Source organism: Pteronotus mesoamericanus, unplaced genomic scaffold (assembly GCF_021234165.1).
Source record: "Pteronotus mesoamericanus isolate MK-2021 breed Mesoamerican mustached bat unplaced genomic scaffold, CSHL_Meso_final scaffold_174, whole genome shotgun sequence".
NCBI lineage: Eukaryota > Metazoa > Chordata > Mammalia > Chiroptera > Mormoopidae > Pteronotus > Pteronotus mesoamericanus.
The window spans coordinates 21000349-21015656 of NW_026555309.1; the positions used below are offsets into that span (position 1 = coordinate 21000349).

The window sequence follows — 15308 nt, forward strand, 5'->3', positions numbered from 1 at the left end:
ATGTTTCTGGACCTGGGAAGCTATAAACCTGGTACCGATTTTAGAGGATTTTTAAAGGGAAAGTTGAATATGGAACAGAAAACAGGCAAAAAAAAAAAAAACAACCCTCTTCATTTTGAGTAGACTTCACAACTGCCATATTAGCACAGTGAGCAGTGCTTCCATTAACGATCGGTCAAGTATCCAAGAATTTTGGCTGTTACGTCTAATATAAATGTGCTTTTTCTTCAGAAAAACAACTATATCCTGAATTCTTTATATTTGTCACCTATTCAAAGACCTAGTAATTTTTAATGTGTTATTAAGCTTTGTCCATCCCAAAACTCAGAAAGCCTAAAAACGTATAATGCCAAACATTCATAATACACACCACCCTTTCATTTCTTCCCAGATCATTAAGACATCTGAGAAATTGACCTAAATAAGCTATTTGAAAATAAAAGATTGAGATTCTTTCAATTACTGTTATTAGTTGTTCTCCAACTAAAGAAAATAACTTCCTAGGAAACAAAAATGATAAATTTACACCACATTCAAAGAATCAAATTTGAACTACTTGTCTAATTATCTCAAAATTTTGAAGAATCCTAGGTCCTATTGTTCTACACTTAAATTCTAAGTAGATATTACCAGATATTTTTCCCAGGGTACTACTGGGAGGAACAAAAACAAAACAAAAGGACCCATCAATTCATGCATATGATAGGTAAGAAATACTTTTTTTTTTCCTGTACTTGGATTTTTTTTTCCGCCAATTAAGCTTTCCTGGTAAAAATCACATTACCTTCGGCTACTTGATGATCCAGCCCGATTACCTGGGCCATTACTTGAAACAACTGATATTGCATTTGCAATGGCCTCAACAGCAGAAAGCCTTTCAGCAAATGTATTTCTTTCAGAGCGCTCTGCTTCTGAAACATAAGAGAAAAAATTAGGATCAACTTAAACTTCAAAAGTAACTAAGAGATTAAGTATGTACAGGCCATTAAATGCTAACTCCTATGTATTTTAGTGCTCTAATTCACATACTAGAAATGATTAATAGCTTAAATTTTCCTCCCTAGAGCAATAAACACCTAAGAGAGACTGAACTATGAACTTTAATATATGAATTATTTCTTTATTCTGTCTTACATTTCAATCCCCAAAGGTCAAAAATAGTTATTCATGAACAGAATGAAATACAGTTTTCACTACCAAGGAAGAAAAAGACCAACATACCAGTACCTCAACCTTAGTTTATACACTATTTATTCAAATCACGATTCAAAATATGGCTACTAGAATATCATTGGCAGAATTCAAAACAGGAAAAACAGTATGAATTACACAACTGCACTTTAGGTTTTCAGTTTCCCCCTTCATTCAACAATTAAAAACTTTAAAGCAAATATCCTTATTTACTTTTCTAAAAACATCTAAACTCATTAGGTTATTTTTTCCCTGTACATTTTGAAAATAGGGATTAAGATTGCCTTGCTATAACTTGCCTTCGCTTGCTAAATAATTCTCAGGGTAATAAAAGTCACCTGCAATTATAAAATCAGTAAAGCTCATTAATTATTAGAGAATTTGTATATATCATAGAGAACTGAACTCAAGACACCAAAAACACATCCATACAAATTTTACTTGCTTCTGTCACATACTTATCCTAACAAAAGGAAAGGAGCTTTTACCTTCTGAGAATGTCAAAACTCCTAGATTTTATGAAACAAAGTATCATAAACTCTTCATAATGATTAATTTCTTTCCTTTAATCATTGTTATATTTTCAAATTTGTCTAAAATTCCTGAACACTTCAATATAGTCTTTAATCTCACCCTCTTCTTCTTTAGTTTCCTTATTGCTCGTTGGAAAGCACACTGATACACAAGCATGCAAAATATTTCGATTTCCATCACATCGGTGACTGATGAATGTCTGTAGCATCTGCAGGTTCTGCTCTAAAACAACTGCTTGCTCAAGATTCATAAGATATTGTCGACAGGCCTCATAGTCACAGCGTAGGATGTGCTGCATTAAGGTTTGTTTCTGTGCTCAGACAAATTAGGGAAAATATCTTCAGTAAATGTGAGTAACATTACACACATCAAAAATCTCTCATGGCAACAATAATATAATCAGCTCTGCAAATAGGTAAGGACAATTTCAGGTAGCCTGGCAAAAGGAGCTGAACTTAAGGGTACCCTTTAAATAGAGCATACAATTGAGAGGAACGGAGAAAGTAGGTAAATTTTCTGTACAGAACCAGTAAGTATTTTCAGCTTTTGCAAACTAAACTGACTGAGACTACAGCAGGAAAGCAGACATGTACAAGGCACAATTGAATGGCAGTAGCTGGATTTGGTCTGCAGGCTATATTTTGCCAACTCTTGGATTACATTATACACGGGGTGGGGGAAAAGTAGGTTTACAGTTGTGAGAATGCAAAACACAGTTTGTTCTTCTATTATTTATTAATTATTGCATTATTTTCCATACAAACAACTGTAGACCTACTTTGCCCCACCCCATATATAACAACTACCAAATCAGAACCCTAATTAGTACTGTTAACCAATTAAGCAAAGGGTATACCTTTCATTTCAAGCCTACTCACACCCTCTTAAAGGTTGTATCACACTGTGGTATGTAAAAACCAAACCTTCAGCCTCCCAGAAATCATGACACAAGCAGTCCCCCAACGGTGACAATGAATGTACTTCATTATCAAAGATACAGGAGTACTGATAAAGCACAGAATGTATCATTCCTTACCTGAGACACAGCCTGCTCTAGACTATTTGTGCCCCCGCCCCCCACATTCAAACGATGATACCTAACCTCCAACAAGATGGTGTTTGGAGGTTGGACCTCTGGGAGATGATCAGGTCATCAGGAGGAGCCCTCATGAGTGGGATTAATGCACTTACAAAAGGCTCCTCCCACCATGCGCGGGTAAAGCAGTCCCACACCAGAAACCAAATTTGCCCACGCCTTAATCTTGGACTTCCAGCCTCCAGAAATTTGAGAAATAAATTTCTGTTGTTTATAAGACAACAGAACAGACTAAGCCACAGCAAGAACATACCGAAAAGTTTAAATAAACTGTTTTTCAGAACATAAAACTATGGTTATGGGATATTTAATGGAATGAATATAAAACATTAGTTTTGGAAAACAAGTAATGTTGTTCATTTTAATTAGAATTAGAAGCGGCTGGAAGAAAACAAGTGAGAGAACGATGTGTGGAAATACAAAGGGAAGAGAGAAGAAACATGCATTTGAATAACTTGCCACCTCCCCACAAACTGCCTAAATAACCCATCCCTTCCTCCAACCTCATGGGAAGGGGTAGAGTGCAGGATTCAGGGGACACAAGAAAATGCAGCTAAAAACTATTTTTAGTACCTACCACATGTGAGACAGGCCATGTTGAACTATAACTAAGACTCTGACATGACCCCATAAATTGCAATCTCCAGTTCAAGAGTATGAGGTGGGCCACATAAGACTAACTTTGCCCAGGTCAAGTGACATACATACATTAGTCAATATGTTGAGAAAGTATGTCAAAGTCTGTCCAAAGAATAAGAAGCACAGTACTTCTTAAAAGATAATCTGCTACACACTGCTGTGATAACAAAATATTTCCAAGCAATCAGCCAGTATTTGATTAGAAGCAACTACTCTTCAAGGAACTTCCATCTCCAACCTGCTAGACTGGACACAGGCTCTCAGAACTGAGAGCTTCAGTACTACACTTACTCTGTTACGAGCAAAAAAAATTTATTCTGAATTACTGTATGTTGTATTTGTCACTTATTCTTATAGCAAAAGGCAGGGAGAGGTCACTAAAAATAATTCTTGCAGGGTTACTATGCACCAAGCTTTAGTCACTGAGGTACAAAGATAAATGACACACTTTATCCCTTACCTATGGGTGAGGACACATTTTATCTTTACCCTTGAAATGCTGACAAAGTGCAGGGGTCATAGAATCAAATGCCTACAGGAGCATCTGAAGTAATATAAATGAGTGGAGGAGGCTGGGTGTAAACAAGATAACACAACCCAAATAATAAATAAATGGCAACAACATTTATACTCAGAGCAGTATATTTTGAGCAGTGGGAACTGCCATGAATTAGAGAAATCAACACAATACCCATTCTAGTTTTCAGTCTCTTATGCAGGTTTCCTCGTTATCTTCCTTGCATTTCAATGCTGGGACTCTTCTCATGGCTGAGTCTTGACCTCTTCTCTTCTCCTTAAGTTTGGTAATATCACTCATTATAATTCCTTTAACTATCAAAGATATACTGACAACTCCTAAGTATATTTCTCCATCTTGGTCTTCCCTTTCTTCTGGTCTTCAGCCTTACACGTCAAACTCTATGCACCATCTTGGGTATCTGATAGGCATCTTAAATCCAACATGTCTAAAACCAAACTCCTGATGTCACAGCCCCACCCCCTGAACCTGCGTCATCCGTACAGTATTCATCTCCATAAACGGCAGTTTCATTTTCCCAAAACTTTTTACCTTCTTGCATCCTCCATTTGACACCCTGTATTTAGCCATAAGCAAGTCCTGTTAGTCTACATGTATAGTGTATCTAGAACCTAATCACTTCTCACTCATAACTGCACCTTCTGGACCAAGCCACCACTACCTCCCACCTCGATTATTTTAATAGCCGCCCATCAGTCTCCCTACTTCTAGCCTGTCCCCCTGGTACTCTCAGCATGTCAGCAGTGATCCTAAGTCAAATCAGGTCGATCTCTGCTCAAATTGCTCAATAACTTCCAATGGTGTTACCTCGGCCTCTGATAAATACCTCAACAGCAACGTATTCAAAATGAAACTCATCTTCCTCCTTTATCCCAGCTGTTCCTCCTTCTATGTTTCCTCTCCACATCAACCACACCCACAGCAGAAGCTTTCTAACTTTATAGTCTCTACTCTCTTCATAGCTCTCAAATCTACCCGTTCTTCCTCATTTTCAAGAGTTCAAGCTTCCTCTGTTTCTCACCAGGATAGCTGTATTAACCTCTTCACCTGTCTCTGAACTTCTGTTCTCTGTCCACTGCTAATCTTCCTTGTGAAAGCCAGCTTAAATTCCTTCCCCTAGGTTTCAGGGGAACTCCCACAACCCGTAGGTTCCCACGGAAGACACCTAATGCCTTTCTCCAGGCTCGTTAGTGCCACTCACTAATCTTTACGAGCCCTACCTTCTGATTCTATCAAGACCACATTCTCCCAAGTCTGAGATAATACCATCCACCTTCACCTTGTGTCCAGGAGACCCTATCTGATTATTCAGAGCTCTGTGCCTGGCATTACCCCCTGAGAGAAGCCTTCTCTACAGTCACCATCTGATTTTTGTCCATCCCCACACTGTGCATGCCTTTCTCAAATACTTAAATTGACATGTAATCACTGATTCATTCATCTCTCTTGTCCTAACAAACTGCCTATTAGCTCCGGTATGGAAGGGACAACTCCTTTCAAGACGGATCCATTCAAGACTGTTTCCCTGGGTTCTAGCAGTTGTCTTGTGAATTCAAATACCAAGTAGTTTCAAAAGTCACATTACCTCTACAGCCATGATGATAATAGCAGCTTTCTTTTTGATTGTTGAATTGGCAGGAAGATTTATTAAAGAATGTACACCCATTCCAAGACTACTGATAGGGGGAAGATCAAGCCAATCAGGATCCCTTATTCCTCCCATGCAATCTTTAGCCATTGGGTAGATAGTACCATTTCCATCTCGAAGGATAATAGGAGACTCCTGTAAACAGAGGGGAAACAAAATCTGCTTACCAATCAAAATTGTATCTCTGATTTTACAATACTTACATATTTAAGTTGTATTATTTTTATATATATTGATATATATATTAATTAGTAATAATGACCAAACAAGAAACTTAGTATTCCAATGTGCTGAAAATTCTGAATTCTTCAATAGTTAATAACAAGCCAACTACAACCATTTGCTTCATAAAAATGACAATGTTGTCACGTCACTTTTCGAAAGGAAAAAAAGCCTCTGTACCTGTCCAGCAGTGAAAATGGCTACATTCCTCTCATTCTGACCAAGGAAAGCAATGCTGCTTGTAGGGAAATTATTTTCCTGTTCTGCTTTTCCTGTGGCAAGATCAAAGATACAGTACCGTACCCAATTTCCAGTCTTCAAAACAGCATGCACACCTTCAGAAACATATAAAGATAAATTATTATTATGTCTTTAGTACTCTAAGTACTATCAAACCATTGACTCCTCTAGCCACATTTGTAAATCAATTCCAACAGATACATTTTATTCTATTACATTACATGCAGCAAACAAAAACTGTCAAATGCCTCAAACCACTTTAAATCTGTTCATTTACTGCACCAGTGTTAAGGGGATATAGTAGCCACTTGAAAAAGTTAAAAGCATCTTTACCTTTAGAATCTACATTCACTGCTAATATTTCTGTTTTTTCAGGTATACACAGCTTTTTAGGAGTCCTCTGGAAACAGTCAGGAACTTTAGGTGTTCCACCAGTTTTGACAACCTAAATGACACAAAAGGAATTTTGCTCTCAAACTCCGTAACATCCTCAAGGAGTCAGCCCTGAGATTCACCAGCCAAGTGAGTCCTCTACACTTACCTGCAGTTCATCAATTCTGAGTAACCTACAGTCCTGCAGGAGAGAAGAAGGGTCTGCATCTGAACCAGAGCTGCTCTGACAATTTGTATTACTGGACGTCCCTGGAAATTTGACAGCAACATAGGCACCATCCACTTTTAGCACCTAGAAATACAAGTAAATATGCTAAATATTAATAATGTATATGAAATCAATATGCAGACAATTTTCATTGAGTTAATTTAACATTGAGGAATTTAATTCCTTTTGACTGTGTTTCTTCAATAATCATCAATTTATAAAACTAACATGAACAAACCCACCTAAGCTTTGTTGTTGGTATCTATTATTCAAGGCTTATTTTCTAGAGAAAAACTAATCTCCAGAGCCAGGGATCATGGTCTGTGGATGTTTAGCAATCAACTGAAAAAATTAAGTATAATCCATATAATCTTTACATCATCCCTCTTTTACAGTTTAGAGTCCTGTTATGCAAAAGAACCTTTGCAATGATGGCAATGCTCTACACCTGCATCGTCCAACAGGATGGCCATTAGCAGCTACTAAGCACTTGCAGTGGAACTCACCTGACCGAGAACCTGGCTTTAATGTTTTAATTTTACTAAAATTAATTAGCTACATATACAGCTAGGGGCTACCATACTGGACAACACAGGTATACAGTTAATAATGCACAGAAAGACAAGCACAGGACTTGAAACCAGAATACTTAAGTCCCACCTCTGCTACTTACTACTTTTGATTTTGAGCCAGAAGAAAATACCTGCCCATAAACTACAGTTCCACTTTGACAATGAGATGGAACAGAGTATAAAAAAGATCTTTGTAAAGTGCAGACAGAGTGTGAGGAGTCTACTCTTTAAATACAAATGAAAGACCATCACATTTCAAAAATTAATGAAAAATCAGGAAAACCTTTACTTTGCAGATATTCTACAACTAGAGATCCACTTTGGTTTTAAGTGCATGTGAAGAGACAGGTGAAACTGATGGCATTCCAGCTGACAGACTCTACTAACTTGGTTTCCTTCAAGGTAACCAAGAAAGAAGGGAAGAGAAGGTGAAAGGTGTCTTAAAGTAATTAAGATGCTGAAATGCTATGGAAGAGGATCTCCATCAGAACTAAAAGTTCCAAAGAATGGATTATATCAAAAAGTAATGTACTCCCTGCAGCTTTTATGCAAACCTAAATTATTCCAAAATAACTTTAAAAAAAAAAAAACCAACATATAAATGTTCAAGGAGGGGTAAAATAATCACCTATTCACCTGTCATGCACAGAGGGGATACCTGCATCAGATTAAGAAATGGGACTTAAAGAGATCATGGAAGGTGAGAAATAAAGCAGCTTTGAAGAGCGAGCTGATGAACACTCACCAACCATACATCTTGGATAACCAATACCAGTACAGTTCTGTTAGGAATTAATTCTTAGATATTCTGAACACACCTTGCCAACAGGAACATTCTTAACATCTTCCACAAAAACGACTTCCCGAAGAGACCACTGCTCTTCGTTCACCTTTTCCTCCTCTTTTGGGGCAGGGGTGGACCGTCGTCGTTCTTAGACAACAACAAAATGGTAAGTACCAAAAAGAAAATGTAAAAGAGACTTTATAGATTTCATCTAAATATATGAAAAAAATCATTTGTAAAGGGATACATAATTGAGGTATCTCAATAAAAATTCCATGAACTACTGCTTTATAAATTGAGGTCTTATGACCAACTTCTACTTCTAAGGAATTCAGAGTGAAAAACAGCCTTATCCATTAAATGTCTAACAACACTGACACTACTATAATCTACTGCCAGGAAGAAGTACAAGACGTATTTTGGACCCTCACAATTAGGGCTATGTGAACAAGGTTAAAAAAGAAAAAATGATGTGTTGAGCTGTTCTTGAAACTATCACAAAGCTACTGAAGTCAGTAACTTTTAATTTCAACTGCAAAGGGACTACACTGTAAAATAAGTTTATTTTAAGGAACTTTAAAAAAACTCTTGAAATCTAAGATGCAGTAGTAAGTCTAGGTTTATAAAATCTACAAATTCTAAGCAAAAGCATTATCAATTTAAAATAACATTCTCATCAAAGCTGGGCAGATATCTAGCTAGTGGCAGTTATTTCCTTCTATTACTGCCAATACATTTTACATACTGTAAAAAATTATAATGCTCAAAAACAACAGGAATAGTCAACACTGTAAATACTATTTTTTCATTTAAATAAAGCTGCATGTGTGCGCGCACACACACAAAATTAAACCAGTTGAAACACAATTTATATAAAAAGATATTAAAAATGGTGGGCGTTGCCTCAAATCAGAAACAAACTGAACGCAGCAGTCTGCCTGGGACCTACTGACCAACACGTACTACACATAAAACTTACTATAGGGCATCGATGCACTGCTGGCAATGGAGGACGCATCACTGCAGGTGGACGCCGGAGACGGTGGAGGACCCATTTCCGTTTTCACTGGTTCCTGCTTACTTTCTGGCCTGAAATTAGAAATAAGATTTTCTTTATAACTGGGAAAACGAAGTATTAGGAATTTGTCAAATGGTTTATTTTTAGGACTCAAGTTTATTCTTACAGAAGGAAATGAAATATTTAAAACTTGAACAAAATGATTTATTTTTAGGACTCAGTGTTCTGAAAAAGGTACACAGTGCATACCTCACATTTTTTGTCCTGTTTTAAAATAGGAAAGAAAAATATACCATATAGAGCTAGCAACAACTTGGAATAATGCTTCAGATAAGCCTTATCGAGGAATAGCAATGAAAGCAGAGCTTTATCATAAGCCTCTTGAGCAACAAGTTTCACATTTCAGTGAACCCTGACTTGGACATAGCAATTTAACTGGAAAAAAAAAAAAGATAAAGGCAAATAAATGAAAAAGCACACTAGATCATTAATTAATTCCTTGGAGTTCAAAGAAGGAACTCTACTCACAATGGTTTACCAAAATTTATTCTTGAACCATCTGGTGATGAACTATCACTTGCTATAACTAAAATGAGAAATTACAAGATCAACAGACTCATTATTCATTAATTATACTTAAGATAACTCTAGCCAACTATACAGTATTCTGTAGATGGTAAAAATAAATATTTTTATTCATTAAAGGGCAGAATTCAATTTTTAATCAGAAATATATTATATGTAGATCATCCTGGTAGATATTATAATCAGGGCTATCATCTTAACCCAACCCTCATCTCCTTACTTCCACCTGGAACTTCACCTGAGTTCACAGACAGTCCACAGAAAACCAGTATTATTTTCACCAGCATCATAGCCAAGTGCTCTGTGTAAGCACACATGAACAGTTGCTCAGGCAAATCTTGCAATGTGCAGAAGCAAGGTGATCCTGACTAATCATTAGCATGCCTTTAAAGTGAACGCATTTCAATGACTTGCAAAGAGTCCACTGACATGAAAATTATTACCTTCTTAACATTTCATTTCACTTAGTTCTTTCACTAAATTAATTAATATAGATGGCAAATTTCAAGGAAGATCATGAACAACTTCGTAAGTACAGGATTTAAAAAGTATATTCTTATTGTAATCTCATTTGAACTATACACATCAAAAATATTTCAAATGCTCTTTACAAAGTTTCATAAATTAAAATGTGTTTTGTTACTACTATTTTTAGGATTAAAAAAATGAATGCAATTAGGGAGACAGTCTATACACCTGTTTAGTAAGGCAAGACAATACCACAAAAAAACCTTTATTAGACATAAATTACAACAGCTTTGGCTTATTAAATATTTGTTTAACGCTGATCCCTGTGTTTTAGAATTTCAATTTGCACTTTAGTATTAAGAAGAGTAACAGCAATAGAGTTAGTAAATTTGTAATTACTACATTTGTTTCAGCAAACTAAAATATTTCGGAACTTTAAAAGTCTTTTTGTATAGTAAAATCTCAATCATTTTTTTAAATGTCTGTATACATTTAGAAAAATATACAGCAAAATACTTAAAATTTTATTTCTAGAATGTGATATTATTCTTCCATGTATCTGTAATGGTCACATATTTTTATAAGATTAAGAAAAAATTACTTAAACACTTGTGTTAAAGTGTTTTAAGTTCATGTACCAATCAAATTATAATACACATATTTTTAAAGATAAGTAGATGCTTCTAACAGTACAGGTGTTAAAATCTGTCTATCTGGCTCCCAAACCATAAGCCAGCCCCAGAATTTGGGCAATATACAATTCAGTGGTATTTCGGTTCACATATGCCTCCAACCTAAAAGTTTACAAATACTTTACAGAATCCCCCCTGCCAACCCCCCAAACACAGCAACCTGTAAAACCCTTCCAATGATCAAGATGCTGGCAGGACTAGAAACTAAGATGATTAAAGAGGGAGAGAGAGAGAGAGAAAGCTGGCCTAACAGAGTAAGGCTGAACACATTATTACTGCTACACAACTTGCAGGACATAATGACAAAACAAAGACAACAAAAGAGATCCATTCACTGGATCCCTTCAGTGGTCATTCTGGCCACTGAACATCAAGAATAACTGTAATGTACAAACATTAACCAAGGAGTAAACAGTAAATTTTACCAGTTCCTTTCCAAACTCCTGAGGATCCTAACAAGAACCCATCATTTTAGCACTTTTCTGAGTCTCTATATACCTCTAAGTCTCCTTTGATTACCCCCCTTCATACACAGCACAAACTAGAAAACGGTGTAAAATCAAATTAGTTAGGGTATAGTACTTACTTGGCTTCAGTAGTTTTGCTAGCTTTGTCCATGCTTTTCAAGCTCTCAGGGGATCTAAGTTGAAATCTACAGCTATCATTCATATTCCAAACTGACTCCATTAAGACACCAACTTTAGGAATCCCAGCACTAATTGAAAATGCAACTGCTCCAGCGTGATAAAGAGGATTATTTCTCAAGCATACCTGACAACAAAGGAAAAATCACCATCAAGATGACAAACTAGAAGAGTTATTTCAAAAATGCATAAGAATACCATTCATGAAAGTATATTGCGTCCTCAGTTTTCCAAATACAATAGTATACAATCAAGAGGCTGGTAAAGCATTAACTTAAAGGTCTCCATTAAGAAAATGTACTCCCCAAGAAGCAGGTACAATTTCAGCACTTTTGTGGAAAATTAACTTTAACATTTCAGGCAGCAAATATTCTGACATTCTGCTATAGGGAAACAATAAAAATAGCCGAGAAGAAACTAAGATTGTTTAAAAACATGAACAAGTACACGTTTTGTCCATTTCTTACAATCTGAACTATTTTCTTCCTTAATTTATGACACTATATAGGCTTTAACATTTCATAACTATTGATGCTCTAACACTTCATAACTATTGATGTTTGTTTCCCTCAGAAGACTGCTGTTTTCTACAGGCCAGAATCTTCCCTGGATAATATAAGGTTTCTCTTAAATTAAAAGAGTATGTAGACATTGTGTTAGCAGTTAACTGAGTTCAGGAGTAAACAATCTATAAATTCTCACTGACAGGGAACACCCTGAAACCAATATCCAGCAAGGTGACACTAACAATAGCTCCAAAAGAGATATGAGCTTTATTTCTGGAAATCTCTTTTGATTTCTCTAATAGCCCAATCTTACGGACATTCCGTTGTCGTCCAATAAGTAATAATTATGTTGTACTTGACAGTAGCATATATAAAGATCATGTTTTTTGGTGATTTATAATTGAAATGACACAGAAGAAGATAAACATTTGAGAAGTATGAGAGCTGGAAATACTGGCATAGAGCAGCACTTCTATCAAAGAATAGTTTCATGTTACTAAATGCAGTTCTATAACCTCTAATGAAAAGTTTTTAATAGCTAACTTCTTGAAAAAAGTATGTCCTGCTTTGCTGTGACTTAAAGGGGAGTTTCATCCACAAATTTTCAGAACAGACTGGCAGAAAGCTTAAAGCCCAAAAGAGGACCAATAAGAAAAAGAGCTATAACTAAAAGGGAAATATGGCAAGACATCTTATAAGTTCTTTATTAGTGCCTTTTAATAAAAATAAATGCACCTTAAAACAGTGATTTGTATATCCCGGGTCCACCACATAATAAGACAATGAAAATAAAAGTATACCTCAGAGATATTGTGGGTTCTGTTTCATACCACCCTAATAAAAGTTACTAATGCAATAAAGCAAGTCACACATTTTTTTTGGTTTCCCAGAGCACATAAGAATTGTTTACACTATATTGCAGTCTATTAAGTGTACAATAGCATTATATCTAAAAAAAAAAAAAATGCCTTAATTTATAAATACTTTACTGCTAAAATGCTAACCATCATGTGAGCCTGTAGGAGAAATGGTGCTGATGGACTTGCTTGATGCACAGTTGCCAGAAACCTTCAATTTGTTAAAAAAAAAAAATGAAAATAAAAAACCCCACAACACAGTATCTGCAAAGCACAATAAAATAAGATATGCCCATACATTTCTCTCAACAATTATGATCTGTTGAGTGCAGATATAGCTGAAAACCTGAAATGATCAATAATTCTTTCTGATGTTAACACATGAATGTTCTTGTTCTGTGGTTATGACCGTCTTAAACCTCCAGTTTTCTACAGCTTCAAAACAAAATCTGAGTTCTATACCAAAGATTTTAATATGTTGCTATCTTTCAGCAATTCAGTGCCAAGCTAAATTAGCTTGTCTTCAAAATACCTTTAAAGCATTTGTTCTGCCTTCCCTGTCTGTAGTAATGTCACCCTACCTGGCAGTAAGGCAACTGCTAAGATATCCTCTATTGTGTGAGTCCAGTGAACAAGGAACTTTGAGAACAGCAGGAAGCAGTATTTGAACTAAGTAGGAAAAGGGGCTCTCCAAGAGAGATCTGTCCAAAGCAACTGACATAAATAATGGAGGCTGAACAATAATATTCAGAATACTGGGTAACTGCTGAAAACTTCCTAGTTGGAAGTCCAACAAAGGAATCAGAATAAGACAACCATGAATAGGACCAAAAATAGCTACAAACAAAAAGAAGAGCTCCATTTAAACTAGGTTTTGAAGAAAAGTATAAAAGTTGTCAGCTAAAATGGTGACAACTTTTTAAGACACAGAGAATACTGTAAGTAATACCATTTTATAGTAAAGAGAAAAAATGAATTGAAAGAACGTGCTAGATGAGGAAATTAGCACCACACTGTGTAATAAAAACCATTTGTCTAAGTGTTAGGGATTATAAAGTCCTTAAGCACTGTTTACACCACTTGCTAAAATGAATACAAACGTCAAGTTGTATCCTGAAAATAAACTTCTATGAGAGTCAACTGAATGAGACATGTAACAAGAGCCCTCAAATCTGGGTCTCAGAATCCATTTTCCCTATTAAACATTACTGAGAACCTAAAAACCTTTTGTTTATGTAGGTCCTATTTAGTTGGTTTTTAATGTATTAGTAATTAAAACTGAGAATTTTTGAAATACTCAATTAACAGTAACAAACCTCCATTAATAGAAACAATTTTATGAAAAATAACTATATTTTCAAAAAAATCAGTAAGAAAAGTGGCATTGTTTGCATTTTTGCAAATCTCTCAATGTCTGAGTTAATAGAAGACAGCTGTATTTCCACGTCTGCTTCTGCATTCAGTGTGCTGTGATGTTACTTTGAGTAAAGTGCACAAAGACAATTCAGCCTCATACAAACGTAATTGGAGAAAGATGGACTCTGTAGATTCCTGGAAAGGGTGGAGAAGTCAGCTAGGATATTAGAAAAATAACCTTCCATAAGGTACCCACAGGAGCCTAAACCAGCTGAGTCAAAAAAAAAAAAAAACCCAGCTAGTGGAAATAGAGGTATTGTGAGGAAGCCTCCAGCCTCACACTGATCATGTCCCCAGAGAGCAGTATGGAATAAATGGCTTGGTAATAATAATCACCCTGGAATGTGTGTTAAACACAATGAGGCCTGGGCGCGACTACCAGACCAACTGAAGTAACCTTTCAGGTAAGAGGCTCCAGACTCTGCATGAAAGACTAAATGATTTCCAAAACCAGAGAAGCCTGGGAACCATGCCCCAGAGAAACCTCCTGACGCTGCGCCACACACTATATGCTCCTCAACTACTGAATAGAATGATGTGCCTCCTACATGCTACTGGAACCTGGTCCTCTAAATGATATTCATTTGTAAAATTGTTTATAGGGGAATCACTAAAAGGGAAAGAAAGTGACTTTGAAGAGAAACAACATCTCCTTAAGACAGGCTTAATTCTAATCACTTACCTGGGTACCGACAGTGATGTTCGGCATCGAAGAAATACCAGCACTAGATTTGGGCTTTTTATTTTTTGCTCTAGCTTTTTCTAACATTTTTTTCCTTTGACTAAAAGGGACTACACCCCTGAAAAGGAAAAGCATAAATTGGTCAAATAAGCAGCAAACAGCTCAGTAAAACAAATCTGAAATTACAGATATTATTTATGCATTTCTGGTGTATTCCTTCTCTAATATTTTTGCTTCAGAAATATTAACCTGTTCAACTTATTCTGAATTTTAACTTGATCCTGGGTTCGAAACATAGCTGGATCCGTTTTTATTAAACATTTAGAATTAAAATTTACAAAAAAATTTCATCAGTTGATATTTTATTCCAAATAA

At 35.9% G+C, this 15308-nt stretch overlaps 1 protein-coding gene across 5 annotated transcripts in view; it reads right to left on the minus strand.

The window, feature by feature from the left end:
• UBR5 (ubiquitin protein ligase E3 component n-recognin 5) overlaps positions 1-15308 on the minus strand; it is a 123214-nt gene that overhangs the window by 48867 nt on the left and 59039 nt on the right. For 4 of the 5 annotated variants that reach the window (XM_054590346.1, XM_054590343.1, XM_054590347.1 and 1 more), the window contains exons 13-22: positions 14934-15051; positions 11415-11599; positions 9045-9154; positions 8100-8212; positions 6650-6793; positions 6442-6553; positions 6049-6203; positions 5584-5781; positions 1825-2035; positions 785-911 (exon numbers count right to left, since the gene is read on the minus strand). In XM_054590346.1, the coding sequence (XP_054446321.1) occupies positions 785-911; positions 1825-2035; positions 5584-5781; positions 6049-6203; positions 6442-6553; positions 6650-6793; positions 8100-8212; positions 9045-9154; positions 11415-11599; positions 14934-15051 (1473 nt within the window). The remainder of the gene's footprint in view (positions 1-784; positions 912-1824; positions 2036-5583; positions 5782-6048; positions 6204-6441; positions 6554-6649; positions 6794-8099; positions 8213-9044; positions 9155-11414; positions 11600-14933; positions 15052-15308) is intronic. The other variant, XM_054590344.1, reaches the window with a different exon arrangement.